The sequence below is a fragment of the Montipora capricornis genome, chromosome 10 (genome assembly GCF_036669925.1).
Source record: "Montipora capricornis isolate CH-2021 chromosome 10, ASM3666992v2, whole genome shotgun sequence".
Classification (NCBI taxonomy): domain Eukaryota; kingdom Metazoa; phylum Cnidaria; class Anthozoa; order Scleractinia; family Acroporidae; genus Montipora; species Montipora capricornis.
In genome coordinates this window covers 65,343,647-65,365,370 of record NC_090892.1, presented here as the reverse complement: position 1 = coordinate 65,365,370, position 21,724 = coordinate 65,343,647, and the positions used below count along the sequence as shown (strand labels likewise).

The 21,724-nt window shown below is 41.9% G+C and overlaps 1 protein-coding gene and 2 pseudogenes across 4 annotated transcripts in view; 2 read left to right on the top strand and 1 right to left on the bottom strand.

Annotated features, from left to right (window-relative positions):
* Positions 1 to 416: 416 nt before the first annotated feature.
* Positions 417 to 2,786, top strand: LOC138021202 (uncharacterized; annotated as a pseudogene).
* Positions 2,787 to 10,263: 7,477 nt separating this feature from the next.
* On the top strand, positions 10,264 to 13,920 carry LOC138022323 (adenosine receptor A3-like; annotated as a pseudogene).
* LOC138022324 (uncharacterized) overlaps positions 11,953 to 21,724 on the bottom strand; it is a 29,354-nt gene continuing 19,582 nt past the window's right edge. For 3 of the 4 annotated variants that reach the window (XM_068869433.1, XM_068869432.1, XM_068869434.1), the window contains 2 exons: positions 18,350 to 18,408; positions 11,953 to 12,263 (listed from right to left, as the gene is read on the bottom strand). In XM_068869433.1, the coding sequence (XP_068725534.1) occupies positions 12,198 to 12,263; positions 18,350 to 18,408 (125 nt within the window). In that variant the 3' untranslated portion in view covers positions 11,953 to 12,197. The remainder of the gene's footprint in view (positions 12,264 to 18,349; positions 18,409 to 21,724) is intronic. The other variant, XR_011126557.1, reaches the window with a different exon arrangement.

Below are 21,724 nucleotides of genomic sequence, written 5' to 3'. Positions count from 1 at the left end.
TGACCGACAAAAAACAGCTTGCTTTTGAACGTACACAAACTGGAGATGAGGTTGACCATATGAGACAGAAAATCGAAGGAGGGACAAAAACAAGCAAGAAGACCACGGAACCGACGCTCGGCTCAAGCCCGCGCGAAGACCGCCAAGCTTACTAGAAGCTTCGTTATTACAAAGTTGTGAGTGGCAATTTAACAGATTGGCCCCGGTTCTGGAGTCAGTTTGAAACCGAGATCGACAAGGCAGAAATAGCTGGCGTGACGAAGTACTCCTACTTAAAGGAACTCGTAGACCCCAAGATACGAACGGAAATCGACGGCTTGCCCTTTTCATCAGAGGGATACGAGCGTGCGAAGAACATCCTGACAAGAAAGTATGGCCAAACAAGCGAAGTCGTGAACGCGTACGTGGAAAACATCATGTCTTTGCCTACAATTGGTGGAACACAGCCAGCTAGAATCCACGATTTCTACGAGAAGCTTTTTTCAACGTGCAATCGTTGGAAACAATGGGGGAAACGGCGAGGGGTGAATGGATACGTGCGGATGACTATCGACAAGCTGCCAGGGATAAGAGGGGATCTGTGCGAACAGACGATTCTTGGCGAGAATGGAATTTCCCAAAGTTAGTGGATGAACTCCGGAAATGGACAGAAAGAAACCCGATCCAACTTAAACAAAGTGACAAGGCCTGGCGTGACAAGGAATCTTCAATTCCAACAGGACAGAGATGGCAGAAATCGGGGATGCGTTTATTGCGGAAAGCAAGAACACAAATCGGTTGACTGCAAAACGGTTGTCACCGTCGATGATCGCAAGAAAGTCTTTAGCAACAGACGCCTGTGTTTCAATTGTACCGGAAGCAAACACAGAGCTGAGGATTGCAAGAGCCGTTCCTTGTGCCAGATTTGTCAGAGAAGACATCACACGTCCATCTGCAACAGCGTTAGTAACCAGCTAATGACAGCGACTACAATGGAAAGACAAACTGTGATTTATCCGGTCGTCGTAGTGGAAGTGCTGGGAGTTAAGTGTCGTGCGTTGCTAGACACCGGTGCCGGAAGTTCGTACGCTTCAGCAGCGTTACTTGATCGCCTAAAGATTCGTCCTCATCAAAGAGAAGTACGACAGATCGAAATGATGATGGGAGTGGTTACTAAGCCTGTAGAGATCTTGAGGTCCAGATCAGTTCACTGAAGGGCGATTTCCTCCTCGAAACGGACGTGACCTTGGTAAACAAAAAAACAGCTTTTATCCCTGGAAAACCCTCAGTACCAACAGGTCCTAGAAAGGTACGACCACTTAAAGGGAGTGAAGAGGGACGATATGGACACAAAGGAATTCCTTCCAGTGCACTTGATCTTGGGGGTGTGTGATACACCAAGATAAAGACTGAAACAGCACCTCTTATTGGAGCCGCGAACGAGCCTATCGCCGAAAAAAACCACCAGGCAAGGAAGTGGATCTGTCTCCAATGTTCCTAACTCAAACATCAACAGTGGATTACGACAGACTTGTGCAGACGGGACGTACTTGGACTCGCGGATTGTGCAACTAGTGATCAAGAGGAGGTGTATTCCGAGTTCAAGGAGCAACTTAGACGAGACAAAGAGGGTTGGTACGAAACTAGCCTTCCATGGAAAGGGAACCACCCACCTCTACCAAGCAACGAAGCAGGCAGTCTTTGCAGGTTAACCGGCCTCGTAAAGAAGCTACGCAGCCAAGGAACGATAGAGCGTTACGATCAAGTGATCCAAGACCAAATAAAGACCGAAATAATCGAGAGAGTTAGCGGACATGCAACTGGGCAGCACGAATGTTACATCCCCCACAAGGCAGTGGTACGTGACACATTAGAAACCACCAAGCTTCGTGTAGTGTATGACGCGTCAGCACGGGCATACTCTGGTGCACCCTCGCTAAACGAGTGTTTAAATCCTGGCCCACCTCTTCAAAACAAGCTCTGGAGTGTCCTAGTTCGTTCTCGATTTCATCCAGTTGCAGTGACAGGAGACATCAAGCAAGCTTTCCTTTAAGTCCGAATCAAAGAGCAAGACCGTGATGCCCTAAGATTTCATTGGTTGAAGGACCCAAACAGTCAAACAGTGGAGACGCTGAGGTTTACTAGAGCCCTCTTCGGTATGACATCACCGCCGTTCCTCTGGGAAGGCGTAATTAAACACCTGTTGGAGAGTTGCAGACAAAACTAAACAGACATTGTCAGCGAAATTGAACGAAGCTTGTACGCAGACGACCTGATCAGTGGTGGCCTACAAGTGAAAACGCAAAAGAGATCAAATCAGCTTCTCAGAACGTATTCGCCAAGGGCACCTTCGAGTTGCATAAATGGCATTCGAATGTGAAAGAGTGGAATCAGCCGCGTCAGAACCAGTCTCGATCGAGGAAGGAACGTACGCAAAAGAGCAGTTAAACGTACCCGGAAGACAAGGAGCTACCCTGCTTGGTTTGCCATGGGACAAAGAAAAACGATACAGTCGGCGTGAGTTTCCCCAAGAGAAGGCTGATCCTAGCAAGCGGGGAATCTTAAGCAAAGTGGCGGAGGATCTTTGACCCATTGGGACTGGCCTATTCTATCTCGCTGGGGGGTAAGCTCCTCTACCGTGACGTGTGTGACGCCAAGCTAAAAACTGGGATGCAAAGCTACCAAGAGAGTTGATGCAGAGTTGGACCCGATGGGAGGAGCGACTTCCTGAGCAGCTGACAGTCCCAAGGTACCATAGCAGCTATCAAGAGGGACATTCAATCAATCGAGTTGCACGCCTTTGTTGATGCCAGTGGTAAAGGCGTGGCCGCGGCTGTGTATGCTGTAGTCGTTCAAGAGTCAGGAGTCAATCAGGGACTTGTGGCAGCGAAAGCGAGGACTCTCCAAAAAGGGACTGACGATCCCTCGGCTAGAATTGGTGTCTGGGACATATGGCGGTGAATCTCTTGGCAAACGTGGCCTCAGCCCTAGATGGATTCCCCTAATGGAAAAGTAACTGCTGGCTCGACAGCACCGTTGCCCTGCACTGGATCCGATCCCCAGGCACATATAAGCAGTTTGTGAGCAACAGAGTTGAGAAAATACAAGCACATTCAGAAGTGATCTGGCGGCACGTAGGGACCTCGGGGAGAACCCTGCTGACCTTGGAAGCCGTGGTGGAGAAGTGCTAAACCATCCCTCTTGGTGCAACGGACCGACTAGTGGTTGAACAACAAAGCGTGCTGGCCTCCAGATATTGTGACCAAGGCATCAGATGAATCAATGGCAGAAGTGAAAGCAACGCGAGAAGTCTTTGCGTGGCAATAGCAACTACAGATGAGCTAGGACACCCTTCTTGAGAAGTTTACCTACTGGAAGACGATGAGAATCTGTGCGTGTATAATGCGGTTCGTCCACAACGTCCGTTCAAAAAAGATAGGAATGTCCAAAGGGACCGCTGACCACCGAAGAAACTAACAAAGCGAGAATCTTTGGGTGGAAAGAGTCCAGAGAAGAGCCACAGCGGATAAGAATTATCAAGAAGATCGGTTGCAACTGAATCTACAACCAAACCAAGACGGCGTATTGGAATGTCGAGGGAGAATCCAAGGGCATTTTCCGGGGTGTATTTGCACGATAGTCAGCGCTTCACAGAGAAGCTCATAACACAAAGTTCATCTTGGAACGCTCCACGGGGGGAGTTGTCAGTACCATGGCAAAGGTTCGAGAGCTGTACTGGGTTCCGCGCCTAAGAAGATTGACCAAAAGAATCGCCACGGCTGGTCGGCGGTTTCAAGCACAAGCATTTCATCCCCTCCCAAGGAGGCCTCCCAAAGGATCGGACTGAAGGTCAAACGCCCTTTCAAGTCGTCGGCGTCGATTACGGGGACCGTTGAAGTACCGTAAGAACGCGGAGACAGAAGGAAGGCATAACGTGTTGCTTGTACGCCTGTAGCCTGACACGTGCTTTGTTCTTGGATTTGCTGCCCAACTTGGAAACTAAAGAATTCCTCGCGAGTTTCAAGCGCTTCATCGCCCCGACGCGGAAGACCGCAAAAGGTGTATTCAGACAATGGAAGAACCTTCGTTGGTGCCGCCCAGTGGATCAAGCAAGTTATGCAAGATGAAAGGTTCCAGGAATTTCCTCGCCTACCAAGGGATCAAGTGGCAGTTCAATTTGAGTCGTGCACCGTGGTGGGGAGGGCAATTCGAGAGAATGGTGGGACTCGTCAAGGGAGCTCTTTACAAGTGTATTGGACAATGGCCTTGCTGCCCTGGGCTGAAACTTCAAGAGATACTGTTGGACATAGAAGTGGCACTCAACAACAGGACCACTGAGTTACGTGGATGAAGACATTCACGCTACCCATCCTGACCCCGAGTTCCTTCCTGTATGGTCAACCCAACATGCTACCAGAGATAGAGCCTCATCGCATCGAGGAAACATGACCTGCGGAAGAGAGCTAAGTATTTGAGGAAGTGCAAGGATACACTATGGTCACGGTGGACAAGAGAATACCTTCGTGGACTGAGGAGAGAGACATCGGCTGAAGCACAAAGGAGACATGACCTATCCATCCAAGGGAGAAGTCGTTATCATCAAATCAGAAGAGAGGAACCTGAGCACACTGAAAGTTGGGAGTCGTTGAAGACCTAATTACCGGCCGTGATGGCGTGATTCGTGGAGCTAAGCTAAAGTCCGGAAAGTCACAACTGGAGGCGCCCAATTCAGCATTTGTATCCACTTGAGTTAAGCTGTGATACATTAGTCCAGACCCACCAAAGACCCTGAGTGCAGACGCACCAGTCTACAGGTTGAGACGGGATGCTGCAAAGGCAGCTAGATTTCGCATCCAGGATATAAATGAACAATGGAACAGTGAACAATGAACAGTGAACAGTGAACAGTGAACAGTGAACAATGCATATTATATTTTTTAATGATCATGACTGAATTTTCCAACAGTTTTAAGTTTTGTGGGCATTTGCTCTCTCGAGGCAAATGGGGGGAGGGTGTCGGAAATCGTGTGTTTACGTAATCAAAACATTTTAATGCGTATAGAATTTGATTGTTTAGTTGACCGGAAAGGGATAGGGCATCGAACCTGTCATCGTTACTAACTTTATCCAATCAGAGAACACATTGTACAATTTGCAGTATCTTTTGTTCTAGAAATCGAAGTGTGTTGTAATCGAGATCGGGGACATCGTGAGAGACAAATATATCTGTTTAAAATTCTATCGTGAGTGAGTGATTTTAGTGCGAGTTTATCGGGAAAAACATTGTGTTGTCAGGCCAATTATCTAATTCCAAACACATAAAAGGAAAAAGAAAGGAAAAGAAAGGAGAAAAAGCAAGGAAAAAAGATCAAAAATAGGTTAGCATGCGCCAAATGAAAAAACATAGCGCTATTTCACTCTTGTTTAAAGGAAAATTTCTGTTTTTTTGCGCCAAATAGGATTTTTAGCCATTTCGCTGCAAACTAGACACCACACCGACCGAAAACTGCTAGTTGAGGCCCAAAAACGTGGTTTTCCGTGCATTTTCAGGGTTAAGCGCAGCGGGAGGGGGCTAAAGGGGAATCTGACCCTTTCTCATGTTACTTCCCATATTCCACACATCGTGGGAAACATAGGCGCGCGCGAAACTGTTGCCGCAACATTGTTGCCTTGTTTAGCCAACACATTACAAAAAGGTTAGAGGCCCGCCGAGCCCGGTACTCGCCCTCTTCCCCTCCTCCTCCTATGAGATACTTTCAACAACAGGATTCATGCGCCGGCTGAAATTTTAATTCGCAACAGTTTTACCTGAAGGCGGGGTCGTAGCAATTCTTCGTCTGAATCACTCCCTGGTTCGTTTTTGACGGGAACATCAGGGCATACTGTAGTACTGAAACAATAACGATAACGATAACGATAACAATCTTAAATGCCTTAAGTCGTAAACAGAGTTAGTTGCTCTTTTACTTCTACCGCCTTTTCTCGCAACCAAAGTTAGTTCTGAATGCCCAATTTTGCCCTTAAATTGCAAGTCATCTTAACTCATGGCGATTTAGACTCTTTTTTTCCTTCACCCTCTGTAGCATTAATAATTGTACTTCCTTTTACCTCGATTTGTCATTGAATAGATCCTTGGCTTTCGCATTTGAAGGACGGCGATTCTGTCCTGTCTTTGGTGGTGTGTTCTCAGCAGAGCTAAGCTCTTCAAACGACATGGTAAGATCTATCACATCGACATCTTTCTCCTTGTCTTTTTTCTATAATAGGGAAAACAAGGCAGTTGCATTATTATCGTTCCTCGGTATTTTTTTGTTTATCGCTACTTTATTATTTAATGTCATGCCAGGAGAAACGTACCGATGAAATTACGCCGTCTTTTAATCCTTTTAGCCGCATTCAAGTTGTTCGATTCCTTTGGCGTGCTATCTTCGTCGGCTGATTCCTCTGAAATGGTTATGATTTCTTCCTGATCATCTTTACGAAAAAGATGAAAACTGGGGATAAATAAAAAGCAATGTTCTCAATTTCCTGACATCAATGGAAATAAAAGTCTTCTTTTTCCCATTTCATACTCTAGCCAGGGTCCAAATATTTACTGGGAAGAATCAACATGGATGTCAAGATCATTACTCTTAACATCATTGAAATAACTTTCCTCACCTGTAGCTCGCCCCTCCAAACAGGAACTCCAGGGTTGAATTCTTCCTCGCCCCACCATTTCTATTTCAGGAATTTGCCGGTCTTCTCTTCCTTTGTGTCTGAAAAAAAATGAACAAAAAGGATCAACAGGATTTTACAGAAGTATGGAAGGCACATTTACCAACTGTCAATTTTATTTGTAAAACTCTAAAATAACAAACTTTAGGCAATGCCTACAAGCTCCGCTATAGTGCGTACCATTAAAACCCGACCTCATAAGGTTCCCCGGCTTCACTGTCGAAATCCTGTGGGGAATCCTCAGTGCACAGGGGGAGCAACCCGGCCTCGTTAAATGACTGCGATATAACGAACTTTACAGTTTAATATAATGGACATACCGTTTTCCAGGAGCGTTGATTAAAGGCATCATTCTCTTGAGGACTTTTTTGGTAATAACCGCTCTTTTTTCAAAACCGCAGTCTTCCTCTCGACAACTACTACATTATCATCTGAGGTACGGGCTGGCAATTTGTGGCATCAGCATAACTACCGGTACCCTGTAAAAAAGGTGTATCATGGTTCCGTCAACTTTTTAGCATCACCTATTATTTCAGCCCCCCCCCCCCCCCCTCCCCCTCCGACAGGTTCCCCTGGTTATGGATATGAAATTGATATAGCGCAAGGTATTCTTCAGGAACATTAAACATTAGAAACATCTATTTACCGTATTTGTAGGGACAATAGCCACATAATGGTCTCCAGTATGCCCCAAAAATATTGTCCAAGAGAAAATGAGGGGACAGAGAAGGAGGGTCCCGGTCCAGCCCTTTATTTTTAGACGAGCGGAAGTCTTCCGAGATGTCCGCATGCAGGCCAACCTCGGTTCCGATGTTTGAAAGAAAATATATATTCATCAGCCTTCCAACGTGCGCCATCATTTTCTCTTTTCACCAAGAACCTGAGTGCTAGGCAAGGACTGCATGCGGGCGTCTCAGAAGACAGACTTTCGCTAGAACAAAGACTTCCGCTCGTCTAAAAAATAACTTTCGTGGACATAACATAATCCGGCCAACGCCTTGAGCCTCCCTCTCTGTCCCCTCATTTTCTCTTGAGTATTGTGCAAAAAACAGATCCCTGAGCTTGGCCTCACTGTTCTTATACAATCCTCCTCTCCCTGTAAATAATAAAATACTTTTAATGCCTTATTAAGTGGCCCGTCAGGCGCCACTTCATAAATTACCCTGTATTCTTGGTGAATGGTCGTGGTCGTCGTCGTCAGTTCTTGGCCGGCAAGCCCTGGCGTGATTCTGGAGTCACAGGACGCCCAAGCGGCAGGCCAAGGCATGTTTGAGTGGACGAGTGTGAAGTCGTGATGACGTCACAGGGCACAAGGACACTCAGGCGGTGGAGTTACAGGAAGACCAGGCAGCAAGGTCAAGGCATAATGTATTTTCACATAATTTTATTCAATATATATTGGATGGTGGAGTGAAGTGTGATGCCGTGATGACATCACAGGAAGCCCAAACGATGGAGTCACCGGCCACCCAAGCGGCAGATTTTTCATTTAATTTTATTGGATGGTGGGGTAGATAAGCAGTGACGTCAATGAGGACGTCACAAAGGGCGGTTTGTAAAGGGCTTCTTGTTACATTAAATTTTCGCGACGCGTTAAGCGCCTGCTTGCGTGTACTGGGAAGACTTGCGATGACTTGCGATTACTTTCTTGCACTTTGATGGAGCTCAAAATCCACACACAAGTAGACGCAAGTTTTTCACCGTTTGGCCACCCAACGCAAGTGAACGCAAGTTGGTCTCTTTAGCGCGAGTGCAAGTGTGCACTAAAGTGGCTTTTTGAAACTTGCGTCCAACTTGCGTCTACTTGCGAGTCCGTTTGGCCAGGGCTTTAATTTCGCAAATTCCGCGAATTAATGTGACTAACATTTATTCTATAATATTCTATATAAGTGAAAAATCTTTTGAACTATAAAGTTTTTTCATTCAGAAAATGTGTGTGGAGACGAGTTGTCTTATCTTGACGGTATTATTGTTTTTAATTAAGAATCGTCTTACCCCGTGTACAGTGAGTACAACGATTTCCTGGTGCATCACATCCGAGAATGCTTGGATAACCATGTTGGTTGCGAATTCGCCTGGTAATTTTGTGATAGCCTCTTCCCACTGAACGGGCTTTTTCTTGTCTGTGAAGTCCTCCTCGCAGACGAAGCCAAGACGGTCGTTACCCGCATGCTGTTGATTAATAATTATTTGTGATTAAGAAAGGGGAATAGCTTGTCGAACTAATATTTATTTCTTGATATTCGAATGATGAGCTGATAAAGTACATTGTAGTAAATGGTTTCCTGTCTGGAAGCAGCGCAAAACATTTCACGTCATGTCCGCCATTTGTTGTTCCTTTTTTCATGGGTTTCTCGATTGCGACTCTTTCAGTCCTTAATTCACTTTGTCTGTAGAAAGCGAGGCGTAATTGAATGGCCATCAGTCTAGGATATAAAAGTAAAACGAGTACGGAAAGACTTCTTTCCTATCTATTTCTTTGCTGGTAATGACTATCAATGAAAATACTTACATGAAAGCGATGACTTAATAGATACTCAAAGGTCGCCTCCTTTAAGCACGCACCGTCTTGTTTCAGCTGGTGTGCAGCTGCCGAAAAAAAGCAGCCTCCATCTCCTTTTGGATTGAAGGAGACAATAAAGCGACCGCGAAATGATTCCATAGCCACGATAACAGAACAGAAAGATGAGTCCGGGAGATGAGCAAGTAAAGCTGGAACGACGAGACAGTGGTTTTGACAGCAGGAAACTGCATTTGGTGGCTGTCAATCAAAGCAAACACGCCCAGACAATGTAGCTAGCCGTCGTCATTCGAATCTTGTGGGCACATAAAGCTAAGAATATCCTCTGAAATAATTTGAAAATAATTTGAATACTGAATTTTTCGACCCACGACCATTTACCCTCGACCATTTACCCTCGACCCTCGAGTAGTTACCCTCGACCCTCGACCATTTACCCTCGACCCTCGACTAGTTACCCTCGACCCTCGACCAAAAGGCAAAGTCCACGAAATATTGACGGCTCGCGCATAGGCAAAACTATAAGAAGATCGCGATACGTGACTAGATTGACGTCATCGTTACTGTTTCACGCTCGGACCGCAGGGATATCTTGTATTAACTATGCTTGTATAAGAGTCCAAAACCACTGATCCTTACTTGCTTTTATTATTTTGACCTTCAAAAATACTTAAGATACAAAACAAAAGGGTGAGTAATTTATTTAGTTTTCTGAATAGCGTAGAATGTCTTTCGCTGTCCAATGTTTATTAAATAATAAACTCTTTTTAATCCGAAGTACTAAATTAGCATATGAAAAAAAATGATATTATGACGGCGTCTGATCTTGTGTTGGCTTTAACGTTAACAACCAACGGCTTAACCGTGTTTGCGATTTCATTATATTAACAACGACCGAACGGAACTCAGTTTGGACCTTTATTATTGTAGTCCGGTAGGGAATTCAGTTTCCATAAATAAATAACTATTGATTAATTTTTTACTTTTCTATAGCGAACCATTTTTGTCAATATCCAATAAAGGCTTTACCTTCGCAAAGCTTATGAAGACTTTTTTACGTACTATGACGCCTTTATTTTATAAAAGGAATCAGGTCAATTGTTTCCATTAGACAACGTTCGTAATTTTCCAGTGGGAGATTCATAACATCTTGTGGTTCGTGTTAAAATGGTTTCGGGTTTGCCTTTAGCTTTTGCCATCTGGCGGGCAGCTATGTCAAAAATGTCGGATGCATTAATACAAAGAAGATTGACATCGTAGATGTCATGTCAAAGAGAGTAGATTGTTTAAAATGTTGAACAGTTGTACATGTTCTAGACCGTAAAATAAACGTGGTAAAAGCGATGGACACAGTCAAAAAGTCAAAAAGTAAGTTGATGCAGAATGCTCAAGGACACGCATCTAGTAAGTATTTCTGAAAAGCGTGTTTCATAACACTTCCTTCAGACCTAGATAATTAATTTTAATATATTCTAGTTATGAAGCGGTGAATCATAACAAACGCTAAGGCCAGAAGTGTCTATTCGTCTGTTACAATTTATCTTCTGAAACAGTGTATTTTCTTATCTCTTACAGATAAAATTGCAATGTTTAACATCACAGCACAAAGCACCCCGTTCTTTGAGAACGCAACGTCCCAAGACACGTTTCCACTGATACCAGTGGTAACAACTCTGTCGTTTCTCTCATTTGGTACGATATTAGGTAACAGTCTGGTTGTAACAGCTATAATCATTCATCCAGCTCTTCACAGCGTCACATATTTATCGATTTTCAGTTTGGCGGTTGCTGATCTTTTGGCTGGAATAGTCGCTATGCCGAGTTACATATTGAAAAAGTTCTCCTCGGGAGATTCTACTAATATTATCGTTTGCGATGTTTTTCGTTTTTCATATTTTCTCACTGGTTACGCCTCTATTCAAAGTTTGTCTGTTATCAGTGTCGAGCGAATGTTGGCTGTGAAATCTCCTCTGAGGTATAAAACCATAGTAACACATCGTAGAGTTTTTTAGGATTGCTCTTGGCGTGGTTTGATTCAGTGATTATATCCTGTCTTCCTTTCATCCCTTGGAACCAGAACCTTGATAAAGAATGCAATTACAGTCCAACACGATGGTGGAGCGTCATGGTTATCATCTGCAATGTCATTGTTCCGTTTATGGTCATCGTTGGTTGCTATACATATTTATATCTCACAGCAAAGAGTCATGTAAAGAAGATACTGAGTGACAGAAGTTGTTCGGGTGGCAATGATCGCTTGAACCGGTCGAGACAAACCAATGAACGCCGAGCAAGCCTGACAATATTGATTGTGATTGGAGTTTTTGTAGCATCTTGGTTTCCATCGTGTTTTTATTACTTTCTCCAGACAACTTGCCCACAGTGTTTCTCAGAGTCCTTCAAACCGTTGCAAGGCATATTTAATGCCTGGGTTAAGATATTGACTTTCACTTCATCTTTTGCCAACCCATTAATTTACTGCTGGAGGAGCAAGCATTTTAGGAGTGCTTTCCTTCGGATTCTGAGACGGATGACGGTTCATTATTCCAGGGTGAATAGAGGAGATTCAGTGGCAGAGAGAGCGACATGCGGACGTGGTAGTACAATCAATGAAGCTGTAGACGCCTTTAAATCGAAAATGGACGAGGGAAAATATGTCCTGAAAGTAGAAGGATAAGAAGAGTGTGCTTTACTTTACTTTACTTTACTTTACTTTACTTTACTTTACTTTACTTTACTTTACTTTACTTTACTTTACTTTACTTTACTTTACTTTACTTTACTTTACTTTACTTTACTTTACTTTACTTTACTTTACTTTACTTTACTTTAATTTACTTTACTTTACTTTACTTTACTTTACTTTACTTTACTTTTACTATTACTTTACTTTAGTTGACTGACTTGACTTGACTTGACTTGCCTTGACTTGACTTGACTTGACTTGACTTGACTTGACTTGACTTGACTTGATTTGACTTTACTTTTCTTTAAGTATTGACAGGAGAACCCTTAACAGGATATACCTCCCTAACGGAAGGGTTACCTACAAGTTACAACAAGTAAGAATAGACAGATAAAATCATAAATACACTTACAAGTGGAAATTATAAACATTAACAAACTAAAAAAAAGATTAATTATTAGATTAGTAAGAAAAATAAATTAAGTGAATGTAAAAATATCCTTCTGGTGTAGATAGGATTTTAATCGATCCTTAAATGCATTTAAAGTTTCAGCTTTTTTTTAGATATAAAGGAAAAGAGTTCCATGATTTCGCTTCTCTAAAAAAATAAGAAAATTTTAAATTATTAGTTCCTGCATATCTAATTTTTGAACTGGTAATTAGCATGTCTGAGATTATATTTAGAACTGTCAGCTGTCACAAGATAATAAGACAAATCCAAATCACATAAGTGCATAAAAAGTTTCCTCGAAGCCAAGGAAAGAAGATTCAGTTTCTGAAGTCTCTCTGCATAAGGCCTGTCCTTTATAATCAGTTTTGTAGCTCTTCGCTGTACTCTTTCAATTGTGTTAATCAAAAAGTGTTGATGTGGAGACCAGACCTGGCAGGCAAATTCAATATGTGGTCTAATTAGATGAATGTATAATTTGAGTAGCACATGGGGTTGGGTACAAGTACCGCAAGATCTCTTGATCAAACGTAGGACTATATTTGCGATCTTCACTTTGGCCATAATACGAATATGCCAGGACAGGTTGTGACTTATTAACACCCCTAAGTCTTTTTCTTCTCAGTGTTGGCAATGGAATACGCTCAGTTCCAAGGCTGTAAGAGGTATCTAATCTATTTCTTTTGTCAGTATTTCTCGGTCCAATTGGCCTCGTATAACTCGTATAACTCTGCTGCATTTTGCGTCATCGGCATCGAACGGTAATAAAGTATCATGAGATAGCTCTGATCCGATGCCGTTAATGTAAATAGGAAATTTAATAGGACCGATCATGGAGCCTTGTGCGACACCGGAAGATACATATTTCCAATCTGAGGAGAACCCGTCGAGGGACACTCTCTGCCGTCTGTCTGTGAGGTAGCTACCTATCCAGTGCGACAAAGGATTATTACTAATACCTAGAGGATAATAAATTTTAAATCCTTTTTTTTCCGCACTCAGCTTGACAGAATCAAGCCCTTTAAACTAAGGGACTCCGTCTCCGGCAACGAAGGACGCCACCGCACATACGCGATGCACGGCGCTGTCCATCCAGTGCCGGAATGTGGCCGCGAAACGAGCAACAAAACAGGAAAAAATGAGCTGAAAACAAGAAACCTTCAAGGAGATTGGCTTGTACACTTCGACTGTTTGGTATCTGTAACTGTAGCCAGTTTCTGTTAGCTGTCCAGGCCTCCGCCTTTGTTTTGGCGTCCTGGTCACGTGACCATGTAGTTTTCCCGCAGCGTGGTCGCCGAGAGATTCGCAGTACTAAGAAATTAGATCGTTTCGGGCGCTCGTTTAGCGTATTTTTTCTAGAATCTATTTGATCCCAAGGCTGGACAAGGTTAGGTTCCATTTGTTTTCAGTTTTTGCTGCATTTATGTGATTCGTATTTGCTTTATATTCGAGTTTATTTACGACACCGATCGTCACCGTAATTAGTCGTTTCTGTTTGCATTGTTTTCCTTTATTTCTTTAGTTTTACGGCTTTGTTTTGGTCAGTAAATTACTCTAGCTATAACTGCATCGGTTTGTTTGATCATTTGTGGTTACAGTATCGGCTTGGTAACCCTGCCCGGTTAAGTCCTCGCTAGGTTGAAGCCGCGCCAACACCAAACTCTTCTATTTTCCCATTCCCTGATTTTCGGATATAGTTGATTTTGATTTCCCCTCGATTTTTTCCAAGACTGTATCTGTAGATTCCTTTTTTTGACTTTCATAAGCATACAATCGCTATTATGTTACAAGCAAGAGTTTTACATAATCACAAAAAAAAAACACTTTTCTAATAAACATGATGGTGACATACGCACTCTAATATGGAAAATCTCGGTTTTTCTTTCGCATATGTCCTGTTCACAGAGTCGATGTTACCATCCCACCAAGCCACGCTCTCAAAGTTCAACTTCGTACACCAACACATCCCGCGTAAATGACTTCAGGCGTTTTCTTGTTTGGGTATAAAAACGAAGATGTTAGGGAGCTTAAGCAACGACAACGGCGACGGCAACAAGAACGTCACAAATTTGCATATTTAGAGGGCAAAAACAATAGTTTTGCACGCTCTGTGCGTGCGGTTTTCACTTTTGTTTATTTTTTTGCCGTCGTCAGCAAAACAACAATGTGAAATAGCCAAATTTGAGGTTTTATGAAGAACGTTTGCACTTGTGGATAAATTCTTATTTTCTCCCTAAATGAAGTGCCGTTCCGACGAGTGTCATTTTTGGGGAACTAACGCACCCTTGTCACATTAAAAAGGTTGAAAAGTCACGAAGCGATTAAAATAAAGCGAATTTATATTATGAGATGATATTTTTGTTGCCGTCGCCGTGTCGATGCTTAAAAGTTTCCAATTACCTGGCCACGCTAGGACACGAATTTTATCTTCGAGTGCTAATAAGAGCAACTTAAGGACGGTGCCTACTAGTGCAAAGGTATTTTTGCCCCGGTTGTGATTATGCGGGAAATGCAGATCTTAACAAGTGTTATTGAAATCGAAAAAGAAAATTTGGGGTAACCACGCATTTTTCAAAGATAGTTAATGAAAAATATTTGTAAAAAGCTTTAAAATACAAAGCCATGTATGGCGTTCTTTCTCAAATTGGAGCTTAATTATCTCTGAAAAATGCATGGTTGCCTCCAATTTTCTTATTAAATACCAATAAAACTTACTAAGATCTACTTTCTCTGCCTAATTTAAACTGCGCAAAAATATCCCTGTAGTTACTCTGTATCGGATAAAAATAATCCCGAGTCTAGCCACCTTATCCCAAAAGCTGCATTCAATTGCCCAAGACTTGCGGCTAACGATCTATAGAATGAAGGGGGTAGTTTCTAAAGAAACTGTGGTGCTGCGTCGGTGGGGAAGTAGTATACAAAAATTTGGTTTTATCAACGGAGTTGATAATGTAAATTGGCCACCGTAGAGCGATTCTAAAAGCTGACGTTTCGAGCGTTAGCCCTTCGTCAGAGCGAATCGACGTGTAGTTTTTATAGTAGAGTAGGAGCTACGCTATTGGTGGTAACATGGCAACGTGAAAAATAGGAATAAATTAGTTAAATGAAAAGCGTTCGTTAATACCGTGAGGATTACGGGTGCCGATTTGGAAGATGAATTTTTGTTCTAGATTCTTGCGGCTTTCCGTCGTGCCGCCTTGCCGAACTAGTTTTAACGCTTAATTGTTTTTCATTCGCCGGCAACTATTACAAACAAATTAATGGTGTAGCGATGGGCACAAGAATGGGACCTAGCTATGCCAATCTTTTTGAACACCAAATTTTTTTATCAGTACAGCGGCCCCAAACCTGAACTCTACGGCCGCTACATCGACGATTGTATCGGCGCTATTTCATCTAGCAGAGAAGAACTCGATCATTTTATAACCTCCGTCAATTCTTTTCATCCGGCTCTTAAATATACCTGGGAAATTTCGGAAACTTCATTGGCTTTCCTAGATATCAAAGTTTCTATTAGTGGCAACGTGCTATGTACCATTGTCCACTACAGATTCCCTTCAGTTATTCCTTATTCTCAATTTCGTAGACTTCGACGTCTATGTAGTGATGACTCCGTTTTTTCCAGCAAATCAGAGGAGATGTGCCAGTTCTTCGAAAAACGTGGCTATCCTGTCTCTGTGGTCAAAGCGTGCCATCATCGCGCCCAACAATTTGATCGACAGTCATCTCTACAAACGTCACAAAAAGATAAGAATGACAGAATTCCATTCACCCTCACTTTCCATCCTCATAATCACGCAGTCAAAAGCATCATTCTTAATAATTTTAAATTACTACAAAATGATCCCGAGACTGGTAGAGTCTTTTCGCTACCTCCACTTATTTCATTCAAACGCGACAAAAACGTAGGCAACTTTTTAGTTAGAAGCGCGCTCAAAACTAACGAGCAACCCGGCACTTTCAAATGCGCGCGCTCACGATGCAAAACTTGTCTTTTCATTGTTAACTAGCAAGATATCGGGACCTAAGCGATCTGTTAAGATCACCGATCGTTTCACATGTACCTCCGCAAATGTCATTTATTGCATAACCTGTACGTTATGCAATAAATTATACATTGGCGAGACAGGTAGACGACTAGGTGACCGATTCCGCGAACACCTTCGCGATGTTGAGAAGAATAACAAAGATGCATCTAAGCCAGTCGCTCGTCATTTTAATCTCCCTAACCACTCCAAAAAACACATGTCTATCTGCGGCCTTTCCCTACATCTAGGTACGACTAAGAGACTGGGAAGCCGCAAGAATCTAGAACAAAACTTCATCTTTCAAATCGGCACCCGTAATCCTCACGGTATTAACGAACGCTTTACATTTAACTAATATATTCCTATATTTCACGTTGCCATGTTACCACCAATAGCGTAGCTCCTACTTTACTATAAAAACTACACGTAACCCATAATTCCTCGATTCGCTCTGACGAAGGGTTAACGCTCGAAACGTCAGCTTTTAGAATCTCTGTACGGTGGCCAATTTACATCATCAACTCCGTTGATAAAACCAAATTTTTGTATAACGATCTATCGACATGACCAGGAGCTGCAAGGTTGTCACAAATGGCTTGCCCTTCACATTTTATCGTTTGTTGAATAAGTTGGTCAGTAGCTTATGCTAAAACAACTCGACGACTTACTCTCAGTTAGTTTCTATCAATTTTGTTAATTGGTTTGGGGATGCAAACACTTGAGCCTTGATATATTATGTATAGGTAGTTACTGTATATTGACCACGACAAAGTGTTGGAATGTTGGAAAATTCATTAACAGACCTGTCAAACATTATAATTCGTTTCATAGGATAAACCAAGTTTATTTCAAAAATTAATAAAAAAAACAAATTATACAATACAAACAAACAAATGAAGATAATAGTATTTGCAACTTTGTTTAACAAATTAACTTAACAAGGATAAGAGGTATTCCTATGCCTTTTAGGTAAACTAAACACTGTCACTCAGACTGTAGTAGTAGGAGTCACAGTAAAATTTTGTCCACCATTTAGTATTGTATATAATCAGAAGCTCATAAGCTTCAGATATAACATAATGTTGAATATGACAGGGTAAAGCTAACACAACAGCACTCAGTCCAAATTAATTAAAAATATTTTAACAGACCAAGTTCAATGCGAGCACAAATATATTCAGTCTGTGACACTTAACAGACACTTTGAGATCTACAAATGCTGGCGTGCGAGAGTACTAAAATGACCTCTCTGTGGTTTAGCCAGCACTGAATCTTCAGGCTGATAAATGTTGGCTCGCATGAGCAAAATAACTACCCTTTATGCACACTTGAAAAATTAACGAAAGAAATGAAGTTGCAATAGGTTTCGTTTTAATTACAGAGCCAGATTTTCGACAATGCAAACAAATTAATAATATCAACATTCAGTACCAGCCAAAAATGAAAGAAAACTTACCTCGGTGTCTCAAAGCAGAAGAAAACAAAACAAAATTTTCTCGAAAGCAGCAAATCGTGAACACAAGTAACAGCACAGGTGGCTCAAAAACTCCGGTGGGTATAAAACACAGCTCACCTTCCACAGGTCACTCGTTGCACGTCATTGTTCTACCTTTTGAAAAAGTAACCCTAACCCTCAATTTGACTAACCCTAGGCCTAAGGTTATATAGTTGGTGACAAGTCACCGCTCCCTTTATAGTACAAATTTTTCGCTCCACCCCTCCCCGGACTTGAAGAGCTCTGTTGCTGGGAAACACGGCTCACGATTTCGATATAAAATGCGAAGAAAAATCCACACCTGTTTCAACCGAGATACAGCTACTAGGCGTAACATTAGATAATAAGTTGAAATTCGACTCTCATATCGCATCTACCTGCCGAAAGGCAGGAGGACAAGTAAATGCCTTAAATAGGCTTAACAATGTTCTGCCTTGTAAAACCAAGGAAGCACTATATCGTGCTTTTATCTTACCGCATTTTGATTATTGTAGCCAGATATGGCACCATTGTGGAGCCAGGAACACCAAGAAACTAGAGAGAGGAAATGAACGTGCGTTTAGATTTGTATATAAGGAAAAGAAAGGCTCTTACGATAGATTGTTAAATTGGATTGGTTTGCATAGCACACTAGAGGGACGTCGTATCCAGGACATGTTATTAATCACAATAAAAAGTTGCTTCCAGGAGAAGGCACCCCCCCCCCCCCCCTCCCCCCTCCACTCTCCCTCATTGCGACCCTACTTAAGGTAAAGGATACAAAATATAACTTAAGGGGCACGAACATGCTCTCATTACCCCCAAAGTAAGAAGCACCAAGCATGGTGCATGGTCTCAGGTCTTTTCGATACTTCGCGGCAAAGACATGGAATGCGCTGCCGGATTCGATTCGCGCCATGGCCGGCACAAGGGAATTCTTAAAAAGTATTCGTCACGTAGCTTTCTAAAATTGTTGTTATTGTAGTAACGTAGTTTTTAAAATTGCAATTTTTAATTTGTAATTATTCATGTACCAATAAATAATTAGATTTCTTAGAAATTTTAGATTCTTAAATTCTTACATTGTTAGCTAAATTTTATCTTTCCTTTTGTTTTGTAATTTATCTGTTTATTTGTGGGCTTCCTGTAAAGTAGCTTTTAGCTAAGTGGAGTGCCACGTAAAATAAAGTTCTGTATTCTGTAAGAGCGTGAAGTTTCATCCAACGAATTTTGTCAAGTTCGGGGAGCAGTGGAGGGAAAGATGTGCGCTATGGGAGAGGTGACTTGTCACCAATTGATCTTTTCGGTGCACGGCTGATCGTCACAAGAATGTTGGCAGAGGGCGAAATTGAAATTTTGTGGCAAATTTTCCTTCGCGGAGTGGATAGCGAGACTATTTTCTTGAATAGATGTCCGATAGTGTGGTGTCTCCGTCTAAAGGTGATTCCCTAGTATTTCACTGCGCATCCTGTTCTGCGCATAACAAAGCCTAGGCCACGTTCGTATTAGGCATGGCTAAGAGGCTTTATGGTCAAATTTCACGGCTCAGTTCTGTTTCCTTTGTCTTACAAGTCTTAAAGTCTTATAAACAAAACAATGTTTAAATTTAACCATAAAGACTCGTAGCCATGTGTGAATATTGATATACGAAGGTGGCCAAAAACAATTCCAAATGGCGACCTTCGTACGGGAAAGCTCTCTGGACAGAAGAATGGCCGTTTTCATAGCACTGCAGTAAAGAGCAAAACAAGAAACGTTTTAGACTCTCGCAAAAAAAAAAGTCGAGTGTTAGCCTTGATGATGCTTAAGTGTCATTTCAGTCCGAGAGTGAGAGTGAAACCGCGCTATCAGGGAGACGTGTTGTCGAGGAATCGAGCTTGCCTTGCTTTCTGTTTTCTCCTAAACGAGGTTGGTTACCTATCTTTTTTTTTGACATAGTTTTATTCTCTTACTCCTCCTCTTTGTGCTGTAAAAAATATGAAAAGTTTACGTCAGAAAAAAAGTTACAGCGAAAAAAGTATTCGCAACCATCACTCATGGACACAAAATTATCTCCTCGAGATCACGCACCCGAGGAATATTTGTAATCAGTGCCTTTTCAAGACGTGTGCCTGTGCCATAAAATAAACATTAAATTATTCCTTTTGAACAATACAATATACCTGTTTTGTTATTTCAAGAATTACGTCAAAGCTGTGCTTCCTGTTCCTGCAAAACGTAGCGTGAACCGATGGAACAAACTTGTCCTTGATAGGTGAAGTCGCAATGATTAAATGAGTAACTTGAGCAAGTTATATCTCGCAAACGAGCTTATGGACCGTCTTTTTTAATAGCAAATTTCGAGTCACCATAATGTAGAGAACAATCGAGAAAAGTTTAAAGAAAATCTTACCACAACTTCTAATACTAAGGAATCACCTAAAGAACAGAACTGGAATCACGCTTTAACAACACTAACATAAAATAGTTTATTACATTCCGCTGACATTCAAGCTTGTTGTTGTGTGTGTTTTTTTTATATGCGCGCTCCCCTCATTTCTCTATCCCATAATAACGAGTATCTGTCATAATAACTACTTCCGTTTCCGGTACACTACATCTCCCCTTACTTACTAGAAATAGTGTTCACTAGACCTGCCCCCGCTTTTTGTAACCTGTTTATGGGATGTGTATTCAATATAAATACTGTGCATAAGACCCATGCACTACAGACACATTTCTTACTTTTTCAACAAATCTTCTTTATCCTTGTATGTATACACGCGGGGAATCCTAGAGTGTCTCCATGGGTCTGGGCCAAAACCTGCGGGGGCAATTGGAAGACTTACAATGATAGCATGAACAATGAAGTCTCTGAAGGAAAAGATGTCCACAATGTCACTTCTCTTTCTCTTCAACAAGTAAACTAATTCTTTCATCCATGCAGGTGCATGCCTAATGCGCACAGGCCGAGAAGTATCTGAGACCCCGTTTACATGGGTCCGGACAAAAACCTACACGGTTCCACCTTGCGTTCACACGAGACTACCGGACAATAACAATATTATTGCTTTCAAGAAACGTTTAGTGTAATTTCTGGTGTGAAATTTGCAGGAAACCTAACTATTTTCGACCTATTAATGTCTTCGATCGTACGGTAAAAATAGCGCGAGAAAAACGTTTGGGCTAAACTGTCACGTACGGTAGCTGTTGTGTATTATTTTTGCATGGAAAACGGCTTGTCAAAAATACTTTTTTCAAATCCTTTCCGAAGTATCCTCCTTGAGTGTGGATACTTTTGATGATGCATATGATTTGTTTAGTTGTTTCATGGACACGAAACCAGACAAGGCGTATTTTCGTGATCACGTCCTTGACAAAGATCATGACCCATGTGTTTACATAGGAACTTTTTGTAAGAAAAATATGTATTACTGCAGAATTAAACGACAAATATCGGGAAGTTACTTTTAGAGCTTCAACGGATCGAGGAGTTGGAAGGGAATGACTATAAGCCTGTACGAATTTTTTCAGTTAGACGCAAACTCCCTATCTAATATTATTTCTTCAATGATCACAGAGTATGATAATATGGCTCTCCAAGCAGTGATATTCGCAATGCATTCTGAGACATACAACCTTGACATAAATCCTACCCGAGCAGTTCAGTTTCTTTCTAAATCGATTCTAAAGTAGTTGCAGCTTTTGAGGAAAGCGAGAGGGTACTTAATGCATCAAAAGACATATATAAGCTTCGAACACGTGAGCGGATCAGTAAAGTTGAAGATAAAATTAAAGGTATTTATCAAAAGGTTGCGAAGCAATGGATTCTACTGTCTCAAAAGAGAATGCTTGATCTTAAGGGTGAAAGAAATGCTTTAAAAGAGCGAGT